Source organism: Ostrinia furnacalis, unplaced genomic scaffold, assembly GCF_004193835.3.
Source record: "Ostrinia furnacalis isolate ACB-3 unplaced genomic scaffold, ASM419383v2 OfSCF2702, whole genome shotgun sequence".
NCBI classification, from domain to species: domain Eukaryota; kingdom Metazoa; phylum Arthropoda; class Insecta; order Lepidoptera; family Crambidae; genus Ostrinia; species Ostrinia furnacalis.
Genome location: NW_021132941.1, coordinates 89459 through 111685, shown reverse-complemented (window position 1 = coordinate 111685; position 22227 = coordinate 89459). Strand labels below are relative to the sequence as shown.

Genomic DNA, 22227 nt, shown 5'->3' with positions numbered 1-22227 from the left:
TGTATGGGGTTTTTACATGGGCATAATTTGACTCTTTTTATTGCTTTGACGACTTTATACATTGCCAAATTATATTATTATGTTGCTGATGGTGCGATGAATCGTCTTGAGTTCATCGACAATAGGGTCAAACCTCAATCTCAAATCTCGGAGCAATTTGAAACAGATACTTAAGGGATCATTTCTCCCTTTTCATATTGAATGGCCCATTCATGGCCATGGCCATCTTTTGATAACATTTCACGAGAAATTATTGAGACCCAACTTAAGATTCTTGGATGAGGATTGGATGGAGTAGGCTATACTTGAACCTTGAAGGCTTGGGGTTGAATGAAATCATGAACTTGTAGATATAGGAATTTCTTTCCTTCATTGTGCACATTTTGAAGGATGTAACAAACCTTACGATAGTCAGTTTTGTGGTGTCAAGACTTTACGAATTACGATATTTTAACCGCCTTCTATGTACCTATATCCAACAGCCTATCACAGTTTGCCAAGTGCCATTCATTTCATTAATTGTAAATTAGGTCCAGTATCTGTCAGTTTGTTTCCAGTTGAATAGTCGTACAACCAGTTTTAAGCCAATTTAATTACTTTATCTTGGAAACAAATCGTTATGTTTCAATTAGCCGAAGTAAATGGTGAAATAATATCTCACGGCTCTCTGGGCGGCGATTTATTTCACTTCGGAACATCTTTATGGCCTTTTGGCTCACTAAAACGATTTGATCGGTGCTTCGTTTTAACGATCTCAGTTATTTTGGTGCTTCGGCACATCTTGGCGGTGTGAAGAATATTGATTTCTTGCGAGTTTGATTTATTTATTTACCTGCCGCTTTTTATTCGTGTGGGGTGGATGCGTGAACTAATCTGTAATGTTAACGTATCTCACTTGTTTTAGGCTACATAAATAGAAAAAAGTTGTTACAACCATACGTTTTTACGCTAAAGGCTAATTAATAGGTCATGTTGCGAATTTTATAAAATATTTTTGACAGGGTTGTTCTGCTTTTTGCAGGCTTTTTTATTCGCTTTCAATTATCTATAAGGCGATTATCACATTGTACCGCGCTCCGCCGCGGTACGCGGGACGACAGATTTAATCATTATATGCAAGTACCTCAGTTTGTATAGAAAACACGCGCGGCACAACACACTGACAACGCGTTTGCGCGCGGGATTCGTTATATTATAGTCGCCACGCGGACCGCGGCGGAGCGCGGTGCAGTGTGATAATCGCCTAACTGAAAAGAGAATTTTATGTTCATTTTATTTTTTATTCTGGTCAGGTTGGTTTGGTGCAATTATTAACTTTGCCGTCAAAGGACGCATGCCCCACTTGCCGCCGAAGCGTGAAATTACGAGCGATTCACTGCAGTCTTTTGAAAAGTCTGAATAGCCACTCTCGAGCAGTAAATGGCAGTTAATATTCCAACATTATTGTAGTAAAACAATGAACATCTGAACTTTATTAAAAATATTGCTCATTTCAGACCAACTGTTGTAACTCGTATTTTCGTATCGTGAAAATGGTACATTATTTTTGCAGCAATGGAGAGCATAGCATTTTATTGCGCAATGCGCCAGGCTCACTGTGCCATGTCTACTCACTCATTCAAAATGTGTTACAGCGCAGTATCGGGAGTTCCAGCTTTCCGTAGAAGGAATCGAAGTGTTACTGAAAATACTTGTGTGAGGTACTTTACGAATCTTCTTTTATGTAAGCTTTAAGACTTCATTGTATAAAAGTATTTTTAAGCTTTTCATTTTGATCTTGGTATACCTACTCTACTGCTAATTATTTTTTTAAGGTTGTGTGTGACAGACTGCTGGATTAACTACGTAAACATTATCATTTAATAAACATGTGTTACATTCCATGCGCCTTAAATGTTAATGCGAATATCCTTTTAGTATTCATCACTTTCACAGATGAGACAAAGTATGTTAAGGAAACTGTTCTACGATGCTTTATTATACAACTTCGGTTATAAAACCTAACCTTTATGGCTTTAGAATTTACGAAATAATGTACTAAGTTATGCCGCACAAAGCCTCGTTAAGTTTACACAGGCGCCTACGTGGAACCCTTGCTTTAATGACGTCTTATATATTATGACTTTATAAGTAATTATAATACCTTTAACAGTGTGAAAGGGGTATAATTTGTTTATTATTATTGTACTGCGGCTGTAATTCTTCACGTAAGCGCAAATTTAACGACTTTCTACCCTGTATTGTTTAATTAACCTTCATGAAAACAGATGACTTTCTAGAAGCATAAATAAAGAAGTTTTTTATTTCCAATTTAAATTAGATTATGTAACGTATTACACCTATTAGGTCAATGTACTGACCAATACCCCATTATGTGTTTCCCAAACAAATACGTCACGGAAATAATAAAAATGTAGTTAGCAATTTCAGAGTTGATGGCACCGGGTATCGTGAAAGATAAATGACAGAAATTGGGGGGTGAATGTTTTGGTTTGTTACGCCGAGGGGGGTGAAGGGTGGGGGAATTGATCGCCGTAATTAACTGTCTGGACGTGATAATAAATGTTTGCTTAGTAAAACATCGAGGAGTCGCGTTGCACGTCAATATTTCACCTTCCACTACGGGGTTTCTGGGATGCGTCATAGGGGTTTTGGGGCAGAAATAAATAAGAAAGTAGATATAACTGCATTTCAGATGTTAATAATAGAAGCTTAGTTGCACTGTTTGGCTGAAATTAATATAAGCTTAAGTTAAATATTCTTCAGGTTACTACAAATGTCTGGATTCAGGCAGCAGCAGGACTGGTCGTATGGTGGTGGAAATCTTTGGGGGAGGCCTTTGTCCAGCAGTGGACGTCATTCGGCTGAAACGAACGAACTACAAAAGTAAATTACGCTGACAAAATGGATAAATTTAAATCCAACAATGTTACTGCAGAGTTTCCATTGCAAAGTTGTGTGGGATTTAATAATGGCCTATTGTTCGTAAAACTGAACTCGTAAACAGCACATTTTAATCTAAAATTTGAACTGAAATAAAATAGTTAACTTTGTTTGCTCTCTACCGTGAAATCTTAGCAAGATGGCTCCATTACTTACAGTTAGTACTTGCGATTTCACTTTAAATTAAGCTACACTTGAAAGTAAGTTGTAACATTTCAGCTACATTGTGTACTAAGAGACATTGTAACAATGAAACGTTTTCTGCTCTCTGTCTAAATATTTGGATTTTTCTCGGCAGGCTTTTCGTGGCAGCGATGAAGTAAATTAAACGCCTTATCTTTAAAACTAATCTGCACCTTATTGTTGTAAGTTAATGAGCTGTCAAAAGAATCTAAACCTCGGTAATGCGATATTACCGTGTTAATAATCGTTTTGATTGATGCATCGGCTACGTTACATAGAGTAATTAGGCTAGACAGTGCTAGATTTGCAAATGTATAGCAAGAGTGAGATTATGGCTACTGCAGGCCTTTAATTATACAATTGTCAAATAGTTAATTTAAAACGGTAAGGCTGAGTTCCACCACCTAACTTTGCCCGTACTAACTATATCTAACAATAACCGGTGTTTTTTGTATAGAGCTTGACAGATTTTTGAAGATTGTCAAAGTAAAAGTAAGATGGTGCAACCCAGCTTAAGTGTCAAGTAACGTCCGGTTCACACATGTCTCCGTTTTACTGTTCCGTTTTAACGTGTACGTTTTTTTTCGTCGATGGCGTATGTAGTTGTATGAGCGACTTCACACATCACACAGTATTCTGTATACAGTAATACATACATCGACGAAAAAAAAACGTACATGATAAAACGGAACAGTAAAACGGAGACATGTGTGAACCGACCGTAAGTCGGATTTTCTGAGTCAAACTGAATTTCACGCGGGCAAAGCCACGGGCAAAAGCTAGTGTTTTAACAAGTACGTTATCAACACCAAGCACCCATTGAAGAGTTCTCATTTCTGTAACATAGATCGAACGAAAGTATAAAGGCTCTTTCGCACATTGTAAGTAGTGATAATTTTGCCCTTAGGTTTCCTCCGAAAGCCCTTCTGCTATGATAGCAATCTGCTATCTCCGGCGGACAGAGGCTAAAACATATTACGGTAAAACATATTAGGGCTAGGAAGGTTTAAAATGGAAGGGGAGACCGAGGAGAGTTGTGACAGAGTTGTGACATTGTCGATTTTTTGGAACTTATTAACTACTTGCGAGGTCCGTAAAGGCTAATTTACTTACACGTATTAAGTAGTTAAATGTTAACTTAATTTTTCTGGTAAGTTGGTGGGCTGGCTTGTCACTTAACACGGTTTCACAAGCAGTTTCATAGTAAACGAGAACTTGACTACTTAAATACGTTTTGACATAGATTTAAAATTAAGTTAAAATTTAGTTACCTACTTACCATTTAACAAGTTAAAATTTAGTAACCTACTTAACATTTAACACGTGTATATCAGCCTTAAAAATGCGTGTTTTAGTTCAAGTATCGAGCTAACAAATAGGCGCTATTGCGAGCTCGCTGTTTCCTAAAATCGACAATGTCACAACTCTCCTCGGTCTCCCTTACTAAGTTATTACTTCATTGTGCAGAAGGGTATTAAGAGAAATGTATATAGGGTTTTTTTGGATCGTTCGTAATATCGTTAATAAATTAGGTCTATTAATATTTAAGGGACTCGTTACAGAGAAACCTTTGAGTCTACCAGGAAATTAAATTACTTAACTCAGTACCGACACGTGTTACGTGTTATTTAATACATCCTTTTAATTAGGTAATAATAATAAGTAAAGTAACATCCATCATAATTAATTTTTAAGTATTACTTACTTAGCTACTTCATGTGCGTATAATTGGGTATGCACAATTGGGTAGTATACATAACTTAGTCTACATAGTGAGACTAAAGAAAAACTTCTCAAACGAAGAAATCCTTTGGGATTCAAAGTGCGTGCACATTTTTCTACAAATATGTCGAATCTTTTTTTATCCACAAAGAAGAAGCTCCTGGCCTGGATTTACCTATTTATGTTACTCACTATGTATTTGTAATTAGAGTCAAAACAAACTTTAATACGGTATCTTACTTTGTTAATTTTATAGTATCAGTTTGTGGAAAGCTAATTTTCTAAGATTATCATAAACAGCCTGTCCTCCTATAATTATTTAATTAAACACAAGTTTATGAATACAGACCGTAAGGGTCTGGAATAGAGTATAATTACAAGTTAGGCTCTATTATCTTAACTAAAGGAGGCGTAATTAATTTCTAAACATACTTGTAGTTGATCCCTCGCAGAATGTTGGTGGCGTTGGACATTATGTAAGTTTACCCTAATGATAATAGAGGCAGTAGGATCAACTGACCACTGATGGATAAAGTTGAGTAAGCTACATTTAGGGGTTATCGATAAGACATATGTAATGTTGATTATGTCAAAAATCCTTTGTTCGGTATAGGACAGATTCTGAGATTGGACGGATTCGTGGATTCGGCAGATGGATTTTACGAAACTCCACCCCTAAGGGGGTAAAACGGGATCGACGCGTACGAAGTCGCGGGCGGCCCTAGTTTAATATAATTCCTTTTCCTATGTGTCCATAATGTGATCAAAAGGTCAAGATACGTGTCAAATTATAATTAACCTATTAGCTAAGTGGTGAGAAACTCGACACTCTTGGATACTTATACTTATTCCATTACTGGCCTCCGATGACACAAAGTATGGTAGTGTAATTAGGATGAGATAATTGGGGACAAAAGATTCGAGTTCAGTGACCTTACTGAGTATAAAATTTTAGTGGAAGTTTCCATGATTCCCATCTTTAACATACGGCTAGGTGCGTGGTCTGGATAATTTTCCAGATAGTGTATTTAGTTAAACTAACTTTGGGCACTAAATTATTTTGAGAAGTCTGTGTCTGTAACTGATAATAACAAGCATCTTTTGTCTGAAGCTTCTTTGTTTGCAATCTATCTACAATAAGTATACAAAATGTTTTATGTTTTGCATAAAACAGATAAAGTTCGACAAGAGCTTCGCCCTCTTAGTTTAGAAATTGGCAGTTGTTACACTGTCCCTTTACTTTACTGCTAATCTTTTTTCGATCCGCGAAATTATGTAACATGAATAAAAATATGTCGAATATTTGAAACCAAAGATCAAAATAAACAAACTATATTCGTTTAAAAAATAATTACTTCTATCGTCATAAGATTCTTGTCTGCTTGCTAATTTACCAGATGTATTCCAAATTGCTAATACAAAACCCAAACAAATGACGGTGCTAGCGAAAAAAGGTATTAAAGCAAAATAATTGTACAAACTGCATCAACACGGAGATCGTTTAATCTGCGCCCATAATCTCCGTCGTTGGCTCTCCGGCAGGCCCAACAGGCCCGACCCCAATCCGCCGGTTTATGAAGGTTTAAAACGCCATTTTATTTCTACAATGAAAACAGGGCCCGTGGTAGGGCTATCAGCTTTTGAACGGTTAAATTGCAACGTAACCAATGTTATAAGACTAGGTTATGCCTGCAGTTTCACACGCGTGGACTTTGGAGCCACAATAAAATGGACACACGGTCAAGAAATTTTATTTCTTATCAAAAGCATCGATATGAATTTGTTCACTTAAATTTACAGACTATGAGAAACAATAGGTTGATTCACTCGCTAAACCTATTTTCAAATTCTATCATGAAACCTGCCTACTTTCATATCCTTCAATATTTTTCGCGATCGGAATTTCTTGTTTGTTTATAAAAAAACATCATAATTGACAGAAGAACAGGCATAATTAAAAACAGACGGGTAGAGTAACGTTAATTGAACTTTTTTCACTAGAAGACATAGGTACTACGATGCTACGACGAGTTTATTACTCGCATAAGTCGCATAACACATGTACCTATCCTTGAAAGAGACGAGTAATGCAATTACTTATGTATAGTTGTCATTTCAAATATTGATTTGGGCAACCAATTTACGTCGTCTAAAATTGCTGACAACCCTACCTGTATGTAACCGATATGGATAATTTGCTTACGCCTCTTAAAAGTGCTTTTATGGGCATTTTATTAGGATCCTAAGTTTACTACTTGGAGCTCAATATGTGGAGTAATGGCCAAATTAGCGCGATACTATAATAATGCTCGTAATGTTGCACTGTAGGTCGTTAATTTGCATTGTAGACATTATTAGAGGTAGTAATAAAGTATAAAATATAACGCGTAAAAAACAAGACAGCAGGTAGGTATATTCGTCATGAAAAATATCTTAGCACTTTTATTTATAGTAACTTACAAAAAAACTGTGAGGTTTTTGAGCGATATTTTTAATGTCAACTACGAGAACATTGACTCGTGCCACCTAATAGAGTATTAACATGGTGTTACTTTGTAATTGTATGCGTCTGTATTGCCTCGGTAATAAGGATTCGTTTGCTCCAAAATTATTTGCCAATAATTTCAAACCGCTTTCAACTCTTGTTCCTTTTAATTGAATGTCATGAATGGGTATTAATTGGTAATAAACAGGCGTTATTAAGGTATTACAAAAGCTTATTAGTCGAAATGGTTGAGAACAGAATGGTTTTAAATAGATATAGCAAGAACACAGTGTTATACCGAGTGGCAAAATTCAATATGTGAATAATAATAATTGTGCAATGTAGGTATTTTCATTTTAATGAAAATTCACAATAAGAATTTAATTGAAATTATTCACGTCGGTGTCTGCTTTTAATTTAATTGGGTAATTAAGTAGGTACATAATAAAATTTAACGGATAATAATGGATTTATTGCAAATTATTTTTTGCAATGTGGTGCTATTAATTAATGGATAGAACAAAATTTAATTTCATTACTAAAATTGTATTTAATAATTTATACTTGCACCTTTCTGGCAAACTGAAATTAATTTAACTCCTGTCAATTATTTAATAACGCAAATTCGAACCGCGAAGCTGATCGGATAAATTAAAATGATTGATTTGTTTTGACAAAGTTTCCAATCAAATGGGCTAGGTAATTGAATCTATTATAAAAATGTTGATAACAAGCAGGTTGTTGGATAAAGCACAAAACATGATTAGTCTTAAACTAGTGAGTTTTATCATCATTATCATTTCAGACACAGGACGTTTACTATTGAATATAGGCTTACTCAATGATTTCCAGATCGGCTGATAAGTAAGAGCGGCCTGCATCCAGCGCTTTCCTGCAACCTCTATCATGATCATCATCATAATTTCAGCCATAGGACGTCCACTGCTGAACATAGGCCTCCCCCAATGATTTCCACAATGGCCGGTTGGTGGCGGCCTGCATCCAGCGCTTCTGCAACCTTTATAAGACCATATTATAGGTACAGAGAGTTTATTGCCTATGAAATTGTCTTCTCGACGACAGTAAATAACCTAGGTCGTTTTCCAGGAATTATTGGGTAATTTTTGCACGTATTAGCGGAGTCGACCGCCAGTCTGGCCGACCTTTAATGATATTTCTTACAAAGCCATTACGGAATTTGAGGATGCCTCCTCGACCCGAGGTCAATGTAATGCCCTTAACGGGTTTCTTTCATTTTCTTGAGAAAAAAGTCCAGTTTATTCTGTTGCCATAGTACTAAGTAGGTATTAGACTATTTGATCTTTATTTACTACTTGTAGTAGGGTTATAAATATCGAGCTATTAATACCTAAGTGCTTAGTGGTGCCTAGTATTATCCCATGGCTTCGCCTAAGTGAATTTAGTAAATGTATAGCTTGTACTATTCTGCTATTTAAACTCGTGTCGAGAAAAATATTGTATCATTAAAGGTCTTAGCATACGTAACGGGTAATTTCTCGGACGGGACGAGGACGTTCCGTCCGTGTTTCTCGCCACGTATGATTTATTGCTATGTTTTTAAATGCAACGATGTCAAGAATCGTCCCGTTCCGTCCGGCACGAGAAAAAAGCACGTCACGTGTGCTAAGACCTTAAGACGTTGTGTTTGTATGCCACTAAAATCGTTTTCATACGCGGGGTGTAGGTAGAGGTACGACATTTTTACTATACTCACTACTCAGACAAAATACATGTTTGGAACAGAACAGAAAAATTGTTCTGTAACGTGTACCATAGAGCAAGGTGAACAAACTTTTACTTTACGCAAACGTTTATTTCTGCTAATACCATTTGGAAACTTGGATGATTGGACAAACTTTCGGTTATTCAGAAAGTATTGAATATTATTTCCCACTGAAATAATCTTACTTTGAACAATATTAATAATAATAATATACCTACACTGAGGGCTTGGACAATGAAACTACAGAACAATGAATTCACTGGAGCTTGATGAAACAACAAAATTTACAGTATACGTTAATTTTGATGTTAACAGCCTACGCCTTAAGCCCTACTGAATGGCTGTACTAAATAGTTTAGTAATTTTGCAAGTATGGGAACCAAATTTTAAGGTAATTTGGTGCTTGGTTACGGGTAAAATACACTAATGAGAGTTACGAAGTAATGACATTATGCGGAACCATTCCAAGGCTCTATAAAACGTTCTCTCAAAAACAATATATCACAGGCGTTAGTATAGCTATTAAACATGTTATCCACAATATATCTAGATAAATGAAGGTATATGAATACTATATTTATGTAAACAAACTACCGTACCATTATTCTGTGTCTTTATTTTTTTGGAAAGAAAATTCGTTTTCATGATTGAGACTGATGCCTCCTTTCGCAGTAAGCAAAGTTATCGCAGAGATTCAGTAAAGTTAAAAGAGTTATAATGATACTAGACATGCTCCTTAGAAACTTGTCTCCCAAGACAAGTGGGCAAGCGCCGTGTTTAACAGAAATAATGAATGATTATGGTGAAAAAATTTTCCAAATCGGTACAGTAGATTCGGAGCCTATTCAATACAAACAAACAAATCTTTTCTCTTTACAATACTATACACTCTAGATCCGGCACATCTCGGTCGCTCGCAAGCGACATCAAGAAATATTTCAGTTAGCACAGCCTTCTTCTTCTTGTCGTGTCGACAGCAAACCTACACAGTGTCAGCCCAAAAATCCGCTACAAGAGTGGCGTTGTCAGCAACATTAATTAAATCCTCCTGCGTGCAGTTGCTCGGGCACTCAGGGCACGATATGTGCTTCATCGACTGGGGAACAAAACCGCACCTGCACCTCCATGTTAAAGCCATCCAAGAATCCCCACATGACCAGATTGTCCTTACTACCAACCTGTCTAGTCTAGTAGTTCTGTAGCCTTCGTCAAACTTGGAGGTCTCTAGCAAGGATCCATTGCGTGCAGATAAATTGGCTGATTTGTGTACAAAGCGCAATATGAGCAGTGGATTTGCAGAACCACGCAAAGTTAATATATCAGGCCTCCCTTCCCGTAGTTGAGGGTAATCTATAGTGTCCATGTCCGACAAGACTTAACAATTTATCTTTCTAGTTTCGCGAACCTTTTTTCGTTGTAACTTGTAGTGTCACTGTTAGCTATTTGGCGTTCATTTTAAGTTTTTTCAGAGAAGCTAGGAACTGAGACTTTACTGATTGGAACAATTTCTTCGACTATTTCTTTTAACAAGTTCTTCTTCTTTCATAATGGACGAATTTTAACAAAATCTTTTCAGCGACTGAAAATGATTTAGGTAATGTTTTTCCAGAACACTGGGTATTTTTTCCAATAGAAACTCATTTAAAGTAAGTACAAAACTCCTTTACTAGTGTAAGAAATAGTTTAGGTATACTCGTACCTTCGTGATATAGCTACGAATAGTTGTTTCTTTTTGCAAAAAAGTCAATAGTCACATCATAATAAGTGTCCAACAGGAGTAAGTGACACGTACGTGTTCTGTGGGTCTAGACAAAGTGCAAATTATAATCGCAAACCAGTCGCAAAGTGGTCGAAAAGCCCCTTTTTTGTATGGAGTTTTGACGGATTCGATTTTCGATTCGATCAAAAAGTGCGTTTTGTCTAGGGGGGCTGTTAACCATAACAGAAGTCACTGGAGAAGGCTGCCTTGACATTTATGTCATCGTTAATTTTCTTTAGTGGCAAGGAAACGGTCTCCTTTGTTGGCCACACTACTCCTGGTAAGTATGTAGTTATATCTGTGATATTCATTGAGTTGATATTTACTCGTAATACACAAGTATGTTTATTGAAGATTATTTAGTAAGGAGCTAGCTTGTGCTAACGTATCTAGGATTAATCAAGATTTCCAAAGCAATAATTTGTTTGAGTAAACTTATTCAAACTTACGCAGGTCACGTTATACTTAGTAGGTTCGACCTCAAGTAGAGTACTCAATTATAGAAAACATTTGCTTGTTGTAACATAAAAAATATATTAAAATTAGGTAAACTGGATGAGAATGCCTTATGGCATTAAGTTCACCTAATGTTAATATTTTTGGCATTGAAGTATAAATAAATAAATAAAATTTAAAGTACCATGAATTATTTTTGGGGCATATACCCATTGTTTACTCATTTCTAATAGGCAGTTATTTCTTTTGTTACTTGTGGACCATTGGCGTAATAAGTTTCATAGGCTTGACCCAACCGCCCGAGCTGTCGGATCGAATCAAATAGATTTGGTAAATGTACCTAATTCCGACGTGAATGAAGATTTGTGTTGGTTTGATAACAATAACATAATTTCCGGTCAGATGGACAACGGGGGCATTGATAATCCACAGTTTGGAGAGATAGAGTAGGATTTTTTCAGTTGGCAACACTCCAAGAACAGCTGGTGACGGCACTTAAGACTATTTTTTTTCTCAGAATGCCAATTTCCAACTCAACTTTAAAAGATGCTCCAGTGTTAAGTGAGATAAATGCTATCGTCCGTATAATTTAAACTTATTTTTATGCAAGTTTTATATTTAATGGTTTAGTAAGCAGATTGTATTATGAGGACATGAGAAAAAATTTGATTTGATTATCCTAAAATGGGTAACTTATTGGACTGTTAATACATTAATGTAACCTAAATATCGCCTTAGTACTTTTCCCCATAATTATCAGTCTCCTGTTCATCCTCTTAGGGCTATATTTCACCGGGACACCATGGCGGCGCAACCAGTCGCCCGCTACCAACAAAACGTATACAGCTCTATAGAGAGTTACTCACCTGGTGTCCGTTTGGTTGCGCAAAGCTGTATACATTTTGTTGGTAGCGGCGACTAGTTGCGCCGCCATGGTGTCCCGGTGAAATATAGCCCTTAGTGTTTGTTCCAAATACGGACTGGCCCTTCTTATTTCATCTCTCTTGTGGATGAACGCCTCAGGTCGTTGAATGCGATGAATAGAGGCCTTGAGATGTATTGTATAACAAATGCCCTGGATAGGTCCTGTCTATTATAGTACAATCCCGGCAAATGAAGGTAAATATCATCACATCTTATTGAACTGTAATAGGTACGATTTTGCAATGAATTTGTACCTATAGTCTGATGTGCCGACTGTACTACCTCAATAAGCTCTTCAGCAACTGACAGGTAATACCATTATCGGACATTTGGGAAGTCCATTTGTTATCGAACTACCTAATAATTGAATATTGGATTGTATTTCTCAAAGAGGTAAATTTTCAATCCCATTTGGAAAATGGCGAGCTAATCAAAAAGAAATGCGTCGTTTGCAAGATTTATACTTGCTGAATTTATTTATGCGACAGTAAAGATTTGTTGGCTAGTTTCGAAATTGTGATTTGGAAAATGTTTTAGTCCTTTTAAAAGAACATTTTTGGTTTTTATGTATAAAAGCAGTAAAGAATGATGATGTATTAAAAAACTTACGCTAGACTGTAACACTGCAAAACCTGAAACAAAAAGTACCAATAGTTAAAGATATGCAATGGAGAGACTAAAGCCAGAAAATTAAGTATGATTTCTGTACAATAATAGATAACTTTCAATTGAATCTCCAGAAAGGAGAATAGGTATTCGAAAATAAGGAGGTTTTTACTAATATTAAAGCACAACATTTTTTTACAAGAAAATACATTTTTCACTAAAAGTACGAAGTCGCTCAGCTGCAGTGTTACGAAAATTAAGATTTATGAATATGCCAATAAATTTAGTAAACCTGAGAAACGTGTATAAAGGGATTTGAAAAGTTGTAGGCAAACATTTGTTCTGTCTTTTCTATTTGTAACGGGTTTGTTAGGAAAATACTGAAGATAAATAGGGAAAGACGCACAAGCCGTTCGCGGTAGAACACTTGGCACAACTTTTAGTTGAGGCAACTCTAAACTTTGTCCGTTTTAGTTGAGTTGCTGCTACGAAAAGTTGAAAGTTGATTTATGTTTCTTAGGCTGGGTTGCACCATCTTACTTTAACTTTAACAAACGTCAAAAATCTGTCAACTCCATATAAAAAACACCGGTTATTGTTATAGCTTCTGTTAAAGTAAGATGGTACATTTCAGCCTTAATTTAGATCATTGTCTCAAAAACGTGGGATGCTAGATGCATCGATAGCTTTCTTAAAAAGAGAAAGACGAATGCAGATTTAATCCTACTAATATTATAAATGCGAAAGTTTGTATGGATGTCTGGATGTCAACATGTTGGTTACTCTTTCACGCAAAAAATACTGATCGGATTTTGATGAAACTTTACAGTATTATTGTTTATAACCCAGAATAACACATAGGCTACAATTTATGACGATATATGACAAACTAAATTTTACGCGGGTGAAGCCGCGGGCAAAAGCTAGTCTATGATGTAGCAAGCTTCTCTTCACTTCTGATTAGTTCAGAGGTGGGTGGTATAAATTCAGGAATAGTGACGTAAGCAGGGAATTTCACTTCCTAGTTGTGGGACTTTAGGACTTGCGCTAAAGTGCCTGTCATGCATCCCTAAATTACGAACTCAATTGTTAAGTCTATGTAGTTTCTCCACATACATAGTTCCATCTAGTTGATGATATTAATTGATCAGCAATTTTGTATAACAGCTATTGAACTGCTGAAAATGTAAGTTTTGATAAGTACTTTTACAGCTGAGTTGCATCACCTTACTTTAACCATAACTGTAATCATAGCCGGTATTTTCGTATGGAGTTTGTCAGACTTTTGACCTTTATAAAGTAAGAGCCTAATTTAATTTTGGTTGACTTTAACAACTCGTAGTGCTGCAAGCCCATTACGAAGTTAGTATGTATTCTCCTCTCAACAAACACATTGTTGGTGATGTTGGTCTCACACTGTTTCATGCTTCAGGGCACACTATTTAAGCCGCTTTGCTTACAATGTTTGCTATTTCCAATTAAGGTTTGAAAATGCGTATAACCACAGAAGCACAGTTGCGTTAAAGTTATTTTATTTTAACTAACAACGTTATACCGCTATTAGCGAGATGCGAGACAATAATTAAAGTGTGGGCTATGAAAACAGTTGAACTAATTTAATTAATTTGATAATGATTTTTCTGATTAGCTTAAAGGTCATTTAGCAGATAATGCCTTATAGCAGGGGTGGTCGATCGCGAATATTAGTCCAGTCGATCGTGGCAAGGCAAAAATACTACATGATTGTGTACTAAACTATGCTGTTTCATTTAAGATTTTAAGAAGTATGTAAGTGGTAGATCGCCCAGGGTTTCATTAGTATACAGTAGATCTTAATGTCTAATCAAGTTGGCCACACTTGCCTTATAGCATAAGTTTTGATTATGTAGAAAACAATGAAAATACTTAATAAATAACACGAACTTGTATTTTAAGGTGACCGAGCTTTGTGAAAGCTTGCCTAAAAGTCAAGTCTATTAGTTAAATACTTAAAATAAAAATGTGTTCATCTTTTAAAATGTCTATCTAAAAGTATGATTCTTTTTCTACCGCTGTTTTAATGGCCGCACATCGATTTCACATGCGCGCTAATCGCAGTAACAAAGATTTTATGAGAGCATCTCCCACGACCACTTGTTGTAATCATCATTTGTTATAGTATATCAAATTACTGTATCACTGAACGCAGACATTAATAATATTTGGGCAAACGCGGTTCAACACAACTCTGAAGCGGAATGGATTAAGATAGAGTCAGATGAAACTAGAAATTTACCACAGATGGAGTTTGATTGCATTTCAATAGACACTCTTCTTAAAGTAATCAACAAGACGCATAACTGGAAAGCCCCTGGCACCGATAACATCCAGAACTATTGGTACAAGAAGTTCACAAACACCCATCCCTCTTTACATAAGCATATCAATGATTTTATTCGCAGTCCGAATTTAATGCCTTCATACATTACACAAGGTTTGACGTATATGATCCCCAAAAGCGCAGAACATCACGATCCAAGCAAGTACAGACCGATTACGTGCTTACAGACCATATACAAGATTCTCACATCATGTTTAACCGAAGTTATCTACGACCATGCCATTGACCATCAGATTCTAGCTGAAGAACAAAAAGGGTGTAGGCGCAGTAGCCAGGGCTGTAAAGAGCAGCTTATCATTGATTCAGTAGCTATGAAATTTGCTTTAAGAAATAGAATTGACATTAGCACAATGTACATTGATTACCGGAAGGCATACGATTCGGTCCCACACAGCTGGCTTCTGTATGTTTTGAAAATGTATAAAATCCATCCCATTATTATCACATTTTTAGAAAACTGCATGAGCATGTGGTCTACAAACCTCAAATTAACAAGCAACACTACAAACTACATCACTTCGAGCATTCCCATTAAGCGAGGTATATTCCAAGGTGACGCTCTTAGTCCACTTTGGTTTTGTCTTGCCTTAAACCCCCTATCAAATATGTTGAACAAAACAAGCTTAGGATTTAACATGCCACTACAACGGGACTACAATACAGGCACACTTGTGAACACAACTCTCACACACCTTATGTACATGGACGACATAAAGCTCTACAGTAAAAATACACAATCTCTTCATCAGTTAGCAGACATTACGCAAACCTTCTCAAACGATATAGGCATGGAATTCGGGATAGACAAGTGTAAAACCGTGACTATCAAAAAAGGAAGAATTGAACAAAAGGACTACATGTTAGAAAATGGCAATAATATTGAAGCGCTAGATGCTAAAAGTTCTTATAAATATCTTGGATTTCATCAACTACGACAAATCAACCACAAACAAACAAAAAAAGACATTATAACGAAATTCAAGCATCGACTCAACATATTACTTAGATCTCAACTTAATTCTAAAAATCTGACAAAATCTATTAATTCATTCGCAATATCTTTACTTACCTACTCATTTGGAATTATCACATGGAGCCAAACAGACCTAAAACAACTACAGCGTATAGTACATACTACAATGACAGCTCATCGCAAACACCATCCAAAAGCATGTGTCCAACGCATCACACTACCACGAAAAGAAGGCGGCCAAGGCTTCATTGACATAAACAACTTGCACAATAAACAGATAAAAAATCTCAGACACTTTTTCCATGATAGAGCAGAACTTTCAACACTTCATAAAGCGGTAGTCTACTGTGACAAAAATTTAACTCCCCTTAACTTGCATGACAATAACACACAAAAGAATGAACACATCACACCTGATCCTGAAAAAGCGTTCATGTGGAAGCAAAAGGTTATTCACGGCCGACATTACCACGATCTGCACCAACTTCATGTCGACAAGGCAGCGTCGAACGCATGGTTGCAGAGTGGACAGTTGTTCCCTGAAACAGAAGCTTTCATGATCGCCATTCAGGATCAAGTGATTGACACTAAAAACTATCAAAAATACATTCTTAAGAAACCAAATATTACTGATACATGTAGAAGATGCCATAGCAGTCCCGAGCACATACAGCACATTACAGGCGCCTGTAAAGCCATCGTACAAACTGACTACAAACACCGACATGACCAGGTAGCAGCAATAGTTCATCAACATTTAGCATTTAAATTTCATTTCCTCACACAAAAACTTCCTTATTATAAATACCAACCTACTACAGTTCTGGAAAATCAAGACTACAGAATATACTGGGATAGAACCATAATTACCGATAAAACCATCCACTACAATAGACCCGACATAACTCTTCATGACAAAAGTAATAAAACAGTATATTTAATTGATATCGCAGTATGCAATACACATAATTTACAAACCACACAATCTGAAAAACTGGCAAAATATCGAGACCTAGCAATAGAAATCAGGACGCAGTGGCGAGTAACAACAGTTCTAGTAGTCCCTATAGTGATATCCACTACAGGCGTCATCCCTAGGCAGCTACATACGAGTCTTAACACCCTTGACATAACCCCGTCTATATACAAATTACTACAGAAAGCAACTATTTTAAATACGTGCAGGATAGTGAGAAAGTTTTTAAACATTTTATAACGTGACTAGGATGCATTTGGCCTCGGCCCGTGCTCCTAAAGTTAACCTCTTAGGAGAGAAAAAACACTAAAATACATACAATAATAATAATAATACTTAACACGTGTAAATCAGCCTTAACTCTTATCATCTTCTAGACCCTACATGTCAGTGGGCACGCTCCTCGACCAAGTGACGTACCCGTCGCGCGTGCACGGGCCGGAGGCGGAACAACGCGCGTTGCACGTGCTCAAGCTCGTGCGACTGGACGCGTGCGCCGCGCGACACGGCGGACTGCGGGCCGAGCGCGACTGGCGCGCCACGCTGTCTGGCGGCGAGAAGCAGAGGATGGCTATGGCTAGGATGTTCTATCACAGGTGAGAAGAATTTTTCCAGTGGCCTAATTCACGTATTTTGACATAGTCAAAATATCTTTGACGTTTAGAAGTCGTCCTATTGAAAAATATAGTAAACTGTCCTATCGATGACATTGACAGTGGGGCGCCACCGTCAATACCGGATCGCTGGTTCCGATTTTTGCCATGTTGGAAACCATATAGTTGAACGATGGTAGCGCCCCCCTGTCATTGAGTTTGGTGGGACAGTTCAGCGTGGGTCATCTATAGTTCTAAATCCGTATTCACAATTGTCATTTCGATTGAACAATTACTCGATAGGATCGCAACTAAGCGATTTGTTGTCGTTGAAGTTTTGTTACGTGAATTAAGGCTACAGGATGACTATGCTTACGTCTTTTTTTTGCTTTGCGCACCGTCACCAATACCGAGACAGGGTGGTGTGTGGGACTCCCGGCGCTGTGAAGAACGCTGCTCCGTCCTGAAAAGGACGGGGTATACAGGGTGTTAGGTAAATGGGTATATGAGCCGACACTAGCCCATGTTAACATGGTCATATAAATGGTATGGTGAAGTCATTAAATTTTTTTTAATTTTCATACAAAATAAATTTTATAAAATCCGACTTGTATGAAAATTAAAATAATTAAAATGAAGATATCAATTTTCTGACTTCACCATACCATTTATATGACCATGTTAACATGGGCTAATGTCGGCTCATATACCCATTTACCTAACACCCTGTATTCACTAAAACCGCCGCAACGTCCCGTCATCACCCGAGTGGGAAAGTCGCGAGTATCCGATCGTAGCCTTAGGGACGATATCCATTGACGGCGCGCGTCGGAGCCCACTTACACGGCCGTGAAGAAAACAGTATTTTATTAACAGTTCTAAAGGCTTCCACAGACCAAACGCGGGCCAGAAGCAGTGCGGCAGCGCAGTTTCAAAGCAGTTGCAACGCGGGCGGTTGTCAAAAAATTCAATATTCGAAAACCGTTTTCAATGCGCTGCTACCGCCCTGCGTCCGGTGTGTCATGCTAATATGGCCGCCGTAGTAATACAAAAGCGCGGGCCCGCGTTCGCGCCGCTTCTGTCCCGCACCCGCGCCGCCTCGATTGTCGTTCGGCAGTTGTAGTGCGGTGCGGTTGGAGCGCGGGCCCGCGTTCAAATTTGGTGTGACACACTTCAAAGAGTTTCTTGTATTACAACTTGCGCGGGCCCGCATTCAAACTGCGCTGCTACTGCCCCGCGTTTAAAGTCGTAATGAGGGCTATCGTTTTTATACTTAACAGTTGGCACCCCTGGCGATTGACAGGACCTTACTCTACAGTGGCGCCATCTTGATGAGTGCAAATGCGATAGTCCTTCTACCACTTTAGCGCTCACCAGTTGGTGCCACTGTCTTCGCTACTAGCAAGTGACAGGACCTTACTCTACAGTGGCGCTAACTGGTGAGCGCTAAAACGATAGCCCTCATTGCTTACAACTGATTAACTGACATTTCAATCCGGACGGATGCGCGAGCATGCGTCGGAAGCCAGTCGGCTCCGAGCGTATACGGATACGTGCGCATTCCACCGCATTTTTGGCCGAACGGACGCTGCGTTGCTCCGTATTTCAGTTAAATCCAATTTTGTAAAAAAAATAGTTTTTTTCTTGGGCTCAGGGCCCCCTCGGCTTAGGGGCCCGTGGTATTTCGCCAGCCCTGCCACCCTGTAATTACGCCACTGGATTTATAAAACTCGCTTACCCTAATGTCTATTTCAGGCCTGTATACGCGCTATTGGACGAATGTACCAGCGCCGTTTCCATGGAGACAGAGGTGGTGATGTATGAAGCAGCCGTGCGCGAGGGCATCACGCTGCTGTCCATCACGCACCGGCCCAGCGTATGGTGAGTACCATCATCATCATCATCATCATCATCAGGTGGTGATGACGAGGCAGCCGTCGCGAAGGCATCACACTGCTGTCCATCACGCACCGGCCCAGTGTCTGGTGAGTACCATCATCATCATCATCATCATCATCATCATCATCAGGTGGTGATGACGAGGCAGCCGTCGCGAGGGCATCACGCNTAAACATTTTATAACGTGACTAGGATGCATTTGGCCTCGGCCCGTGCTCCTAAAGTTAACCTCTTAGGAGAGAAAAAACACTAAAATACATACAATAATAATAATAAATAATAAAATCTTTAATATATTTCAGAAGCAAGCATAATTGCTTTGGATAATTGCATAATTGACTTTAGATGAAGTAAAATTACTCCAAAACTATTAAATTTCGGATTTTTTTAAAATATCACGTGAGATTAGGGGGTGGGGGAGGGGGTCAGGCAAAATCTCACCAAATCTCACCAAGGGGGGCGGGGGAGTTGAAAAATAGCCAAAATTGTCTCACGTAATTTATGGACGCCCCCTTAGTCAATATTACTTTTGACAATTTTTTCTAGTCGTATCATCGAACTTCCACGGAATAGGCAAGTAATATTTTCAGGTATTATAGATAATTATATCATGCATCAATATAAAGTAAATATAGCTGCCAATTTTCTAGTGTAACGGAAAAAAAAAATGTTTTCTGAAAATCATAAATTATAAAATAATTCCTAAATTACTGCAGCAATAACCATTTATTTCTGCATAAAGGTAGACGTTATAGTGATAGGTAAATTTATTTACAAAATTCTGACTTAATGTAATTTTTTTTAGAAAATATGCTTCTAAAACTGTTTTTTTTTTATAAAATCACAAAATCGAATATTTCTTCGAAACTAAGCAAATACAACTACTAGTTTCTTCATCAATTTTATACATAATAGTAATATCTAACGATTGAATTAATAAAACAGGGATGTCCGCTTCTAAGGGAAAATAAAAGACTGTGCAACGGTACATAACGGCAAATAAAAAGCCTACCTTAAAAATACTTATCTAAAGAATTAATGAAAAAAATATATATATAAAAACCAGTGATCACACATTTTTAGTACATAGGTACCTACTTGGAATTAAACTAATACAAGTCGTTTATAGATACAAGAAAAATATTTTTTATTAAACTGCAGTCGGCCATGTATAATAGCTGCCTCTGCCTTTATAGACATTTAAGTATTATTATTGTTATTTTTTTTTATTTCCATATTAATGTCCTGATTTATTGTTTCTTTTTTTGTGTGCCAAATAAATCATTCTTTCTTTCTTTCTTTATTATAATAGGACTGGGATTTTTTACTAGAACCTTCATTAAATGAAGTAGATAACATCGAATATGATCAAAGACAACAATAACGCTAATCGAGTAACGTTATTGGTAATATGTGAGTTATTAACTACCATTGTGTTAAGCGATAACGATTCAGATATCAAAGCAAAGCTTCAATCGAGATTATTACCTATGTGTGTCACGGCATGGCGCTTTAAAAGGCACTATATTCATCAATTACTTACAACTTACGCACAATATGTTGGTTGACGATATTATACCGTTTGTAAGCACGACGTAACGTAATATGTTCTTGAAAGTATTTAAGTCTAGCTTTTTCCCGCGGCTTCATCCGCGTGAAATTTAGTTTGTCACAGATCGCCATAAATTATAGCCTATATGTTAATCTGGGTTATAAAGAATAATACTGTAAAGTTTCATCAAAATCCGTTCAGTAGTTTTTGCGTGAAAGAGTAACAAACATCCATCCAGACTTTCGCATTTATAATATTAGTGGGATGCGTGCAATTTTTCAATTGCTAATCATTTCCATCAGGTGAGATGCAGGTCAAGAGCTTCCTCGTTGTGGATAAAAAAAAACAATTAACAGTTTTTATAATTATTATTTATTTATTTATTTATTTATGTCCTAACTGTACCTACCAATATCTACATTTTAAGTACGATTAATTTCACACTTTATGTAGAGAAAACAATAAGTACCTAACCCTTGCACAAACGCTAGTTTAGTTTACACTTTAAATAAAGTTTAATAGTAATCGATATAAATAACCCAATCTCCCGTGAAAACCGGTTTAAAGCAGTTGATGAAACTTTTCTAGCGAGGGCAAAACCGCACCGGGTAATCCGGTCCGAGCCGGTCCTTAGTTGCCGGTCAGCGGTCCGTCATTGTCGTCTGTGGTCCGGATTGGGTGCCTGACTAATCCAGGGTTAACACTGCATACGTCACAGTGACATGGTGTAGCAAGGTACAGCAGGGCTTTCTTGGTTAGGAAGCTGTAGTGGCATATTTGGCAGTTCTTTTTCTAAAAATATTCAATTGCACAAGCATGAGTGTTGTTAAATGAAACAAACAATGCGATCACTTTCGTTCAACCCTATAAAAAAATGACCTTCACTGGTTTGGTTTTATTGGAGGTCAGGTTGTAATTCCTGGCTACACAGTATTTGCATCGGTGGAACGAGCGGTGGGAATAGTTCAATAGTCCCGTTTTACTGAAAAATTGGCTCTTTAGTCAACTGAGGCCGCTCGAACATAACCTGCG

The 22227-nt window shown here is 37.4% G+C and overlaps 1 protein-coding gene across 2 annotated transcripts in view; it reads left to right on the top strand.

The window, feature by feature from the left end:
- ABCD (ATP binding cassette subfamily D) overlaps nucleotides 1-19646 on the top strand; it is a 92493-nt gene extending 72847 nt beyond the window's left edge. For both annotated transcript variants that reach the window (XM_028309306.1, XM_028309307.1), the window contains 2 exons: nucleotides 17529-17747; nucleotides 19500-19646. In XM_028309306.1, coding sequence (XP_028165107.1) covers nucleotides 17529-17747; nucleotides 19500-19629 — 349 coding nt within the window. In that variant the 3' untranslated portion in view covers nucleotides 19630-19646. The remainder of the gene's footprint in view (nucleotides 1-17528; nucleotides 17748-19499) is intronic.
- Nucleotides 19647-22227: the final 2581 nt, after the last annotated feature.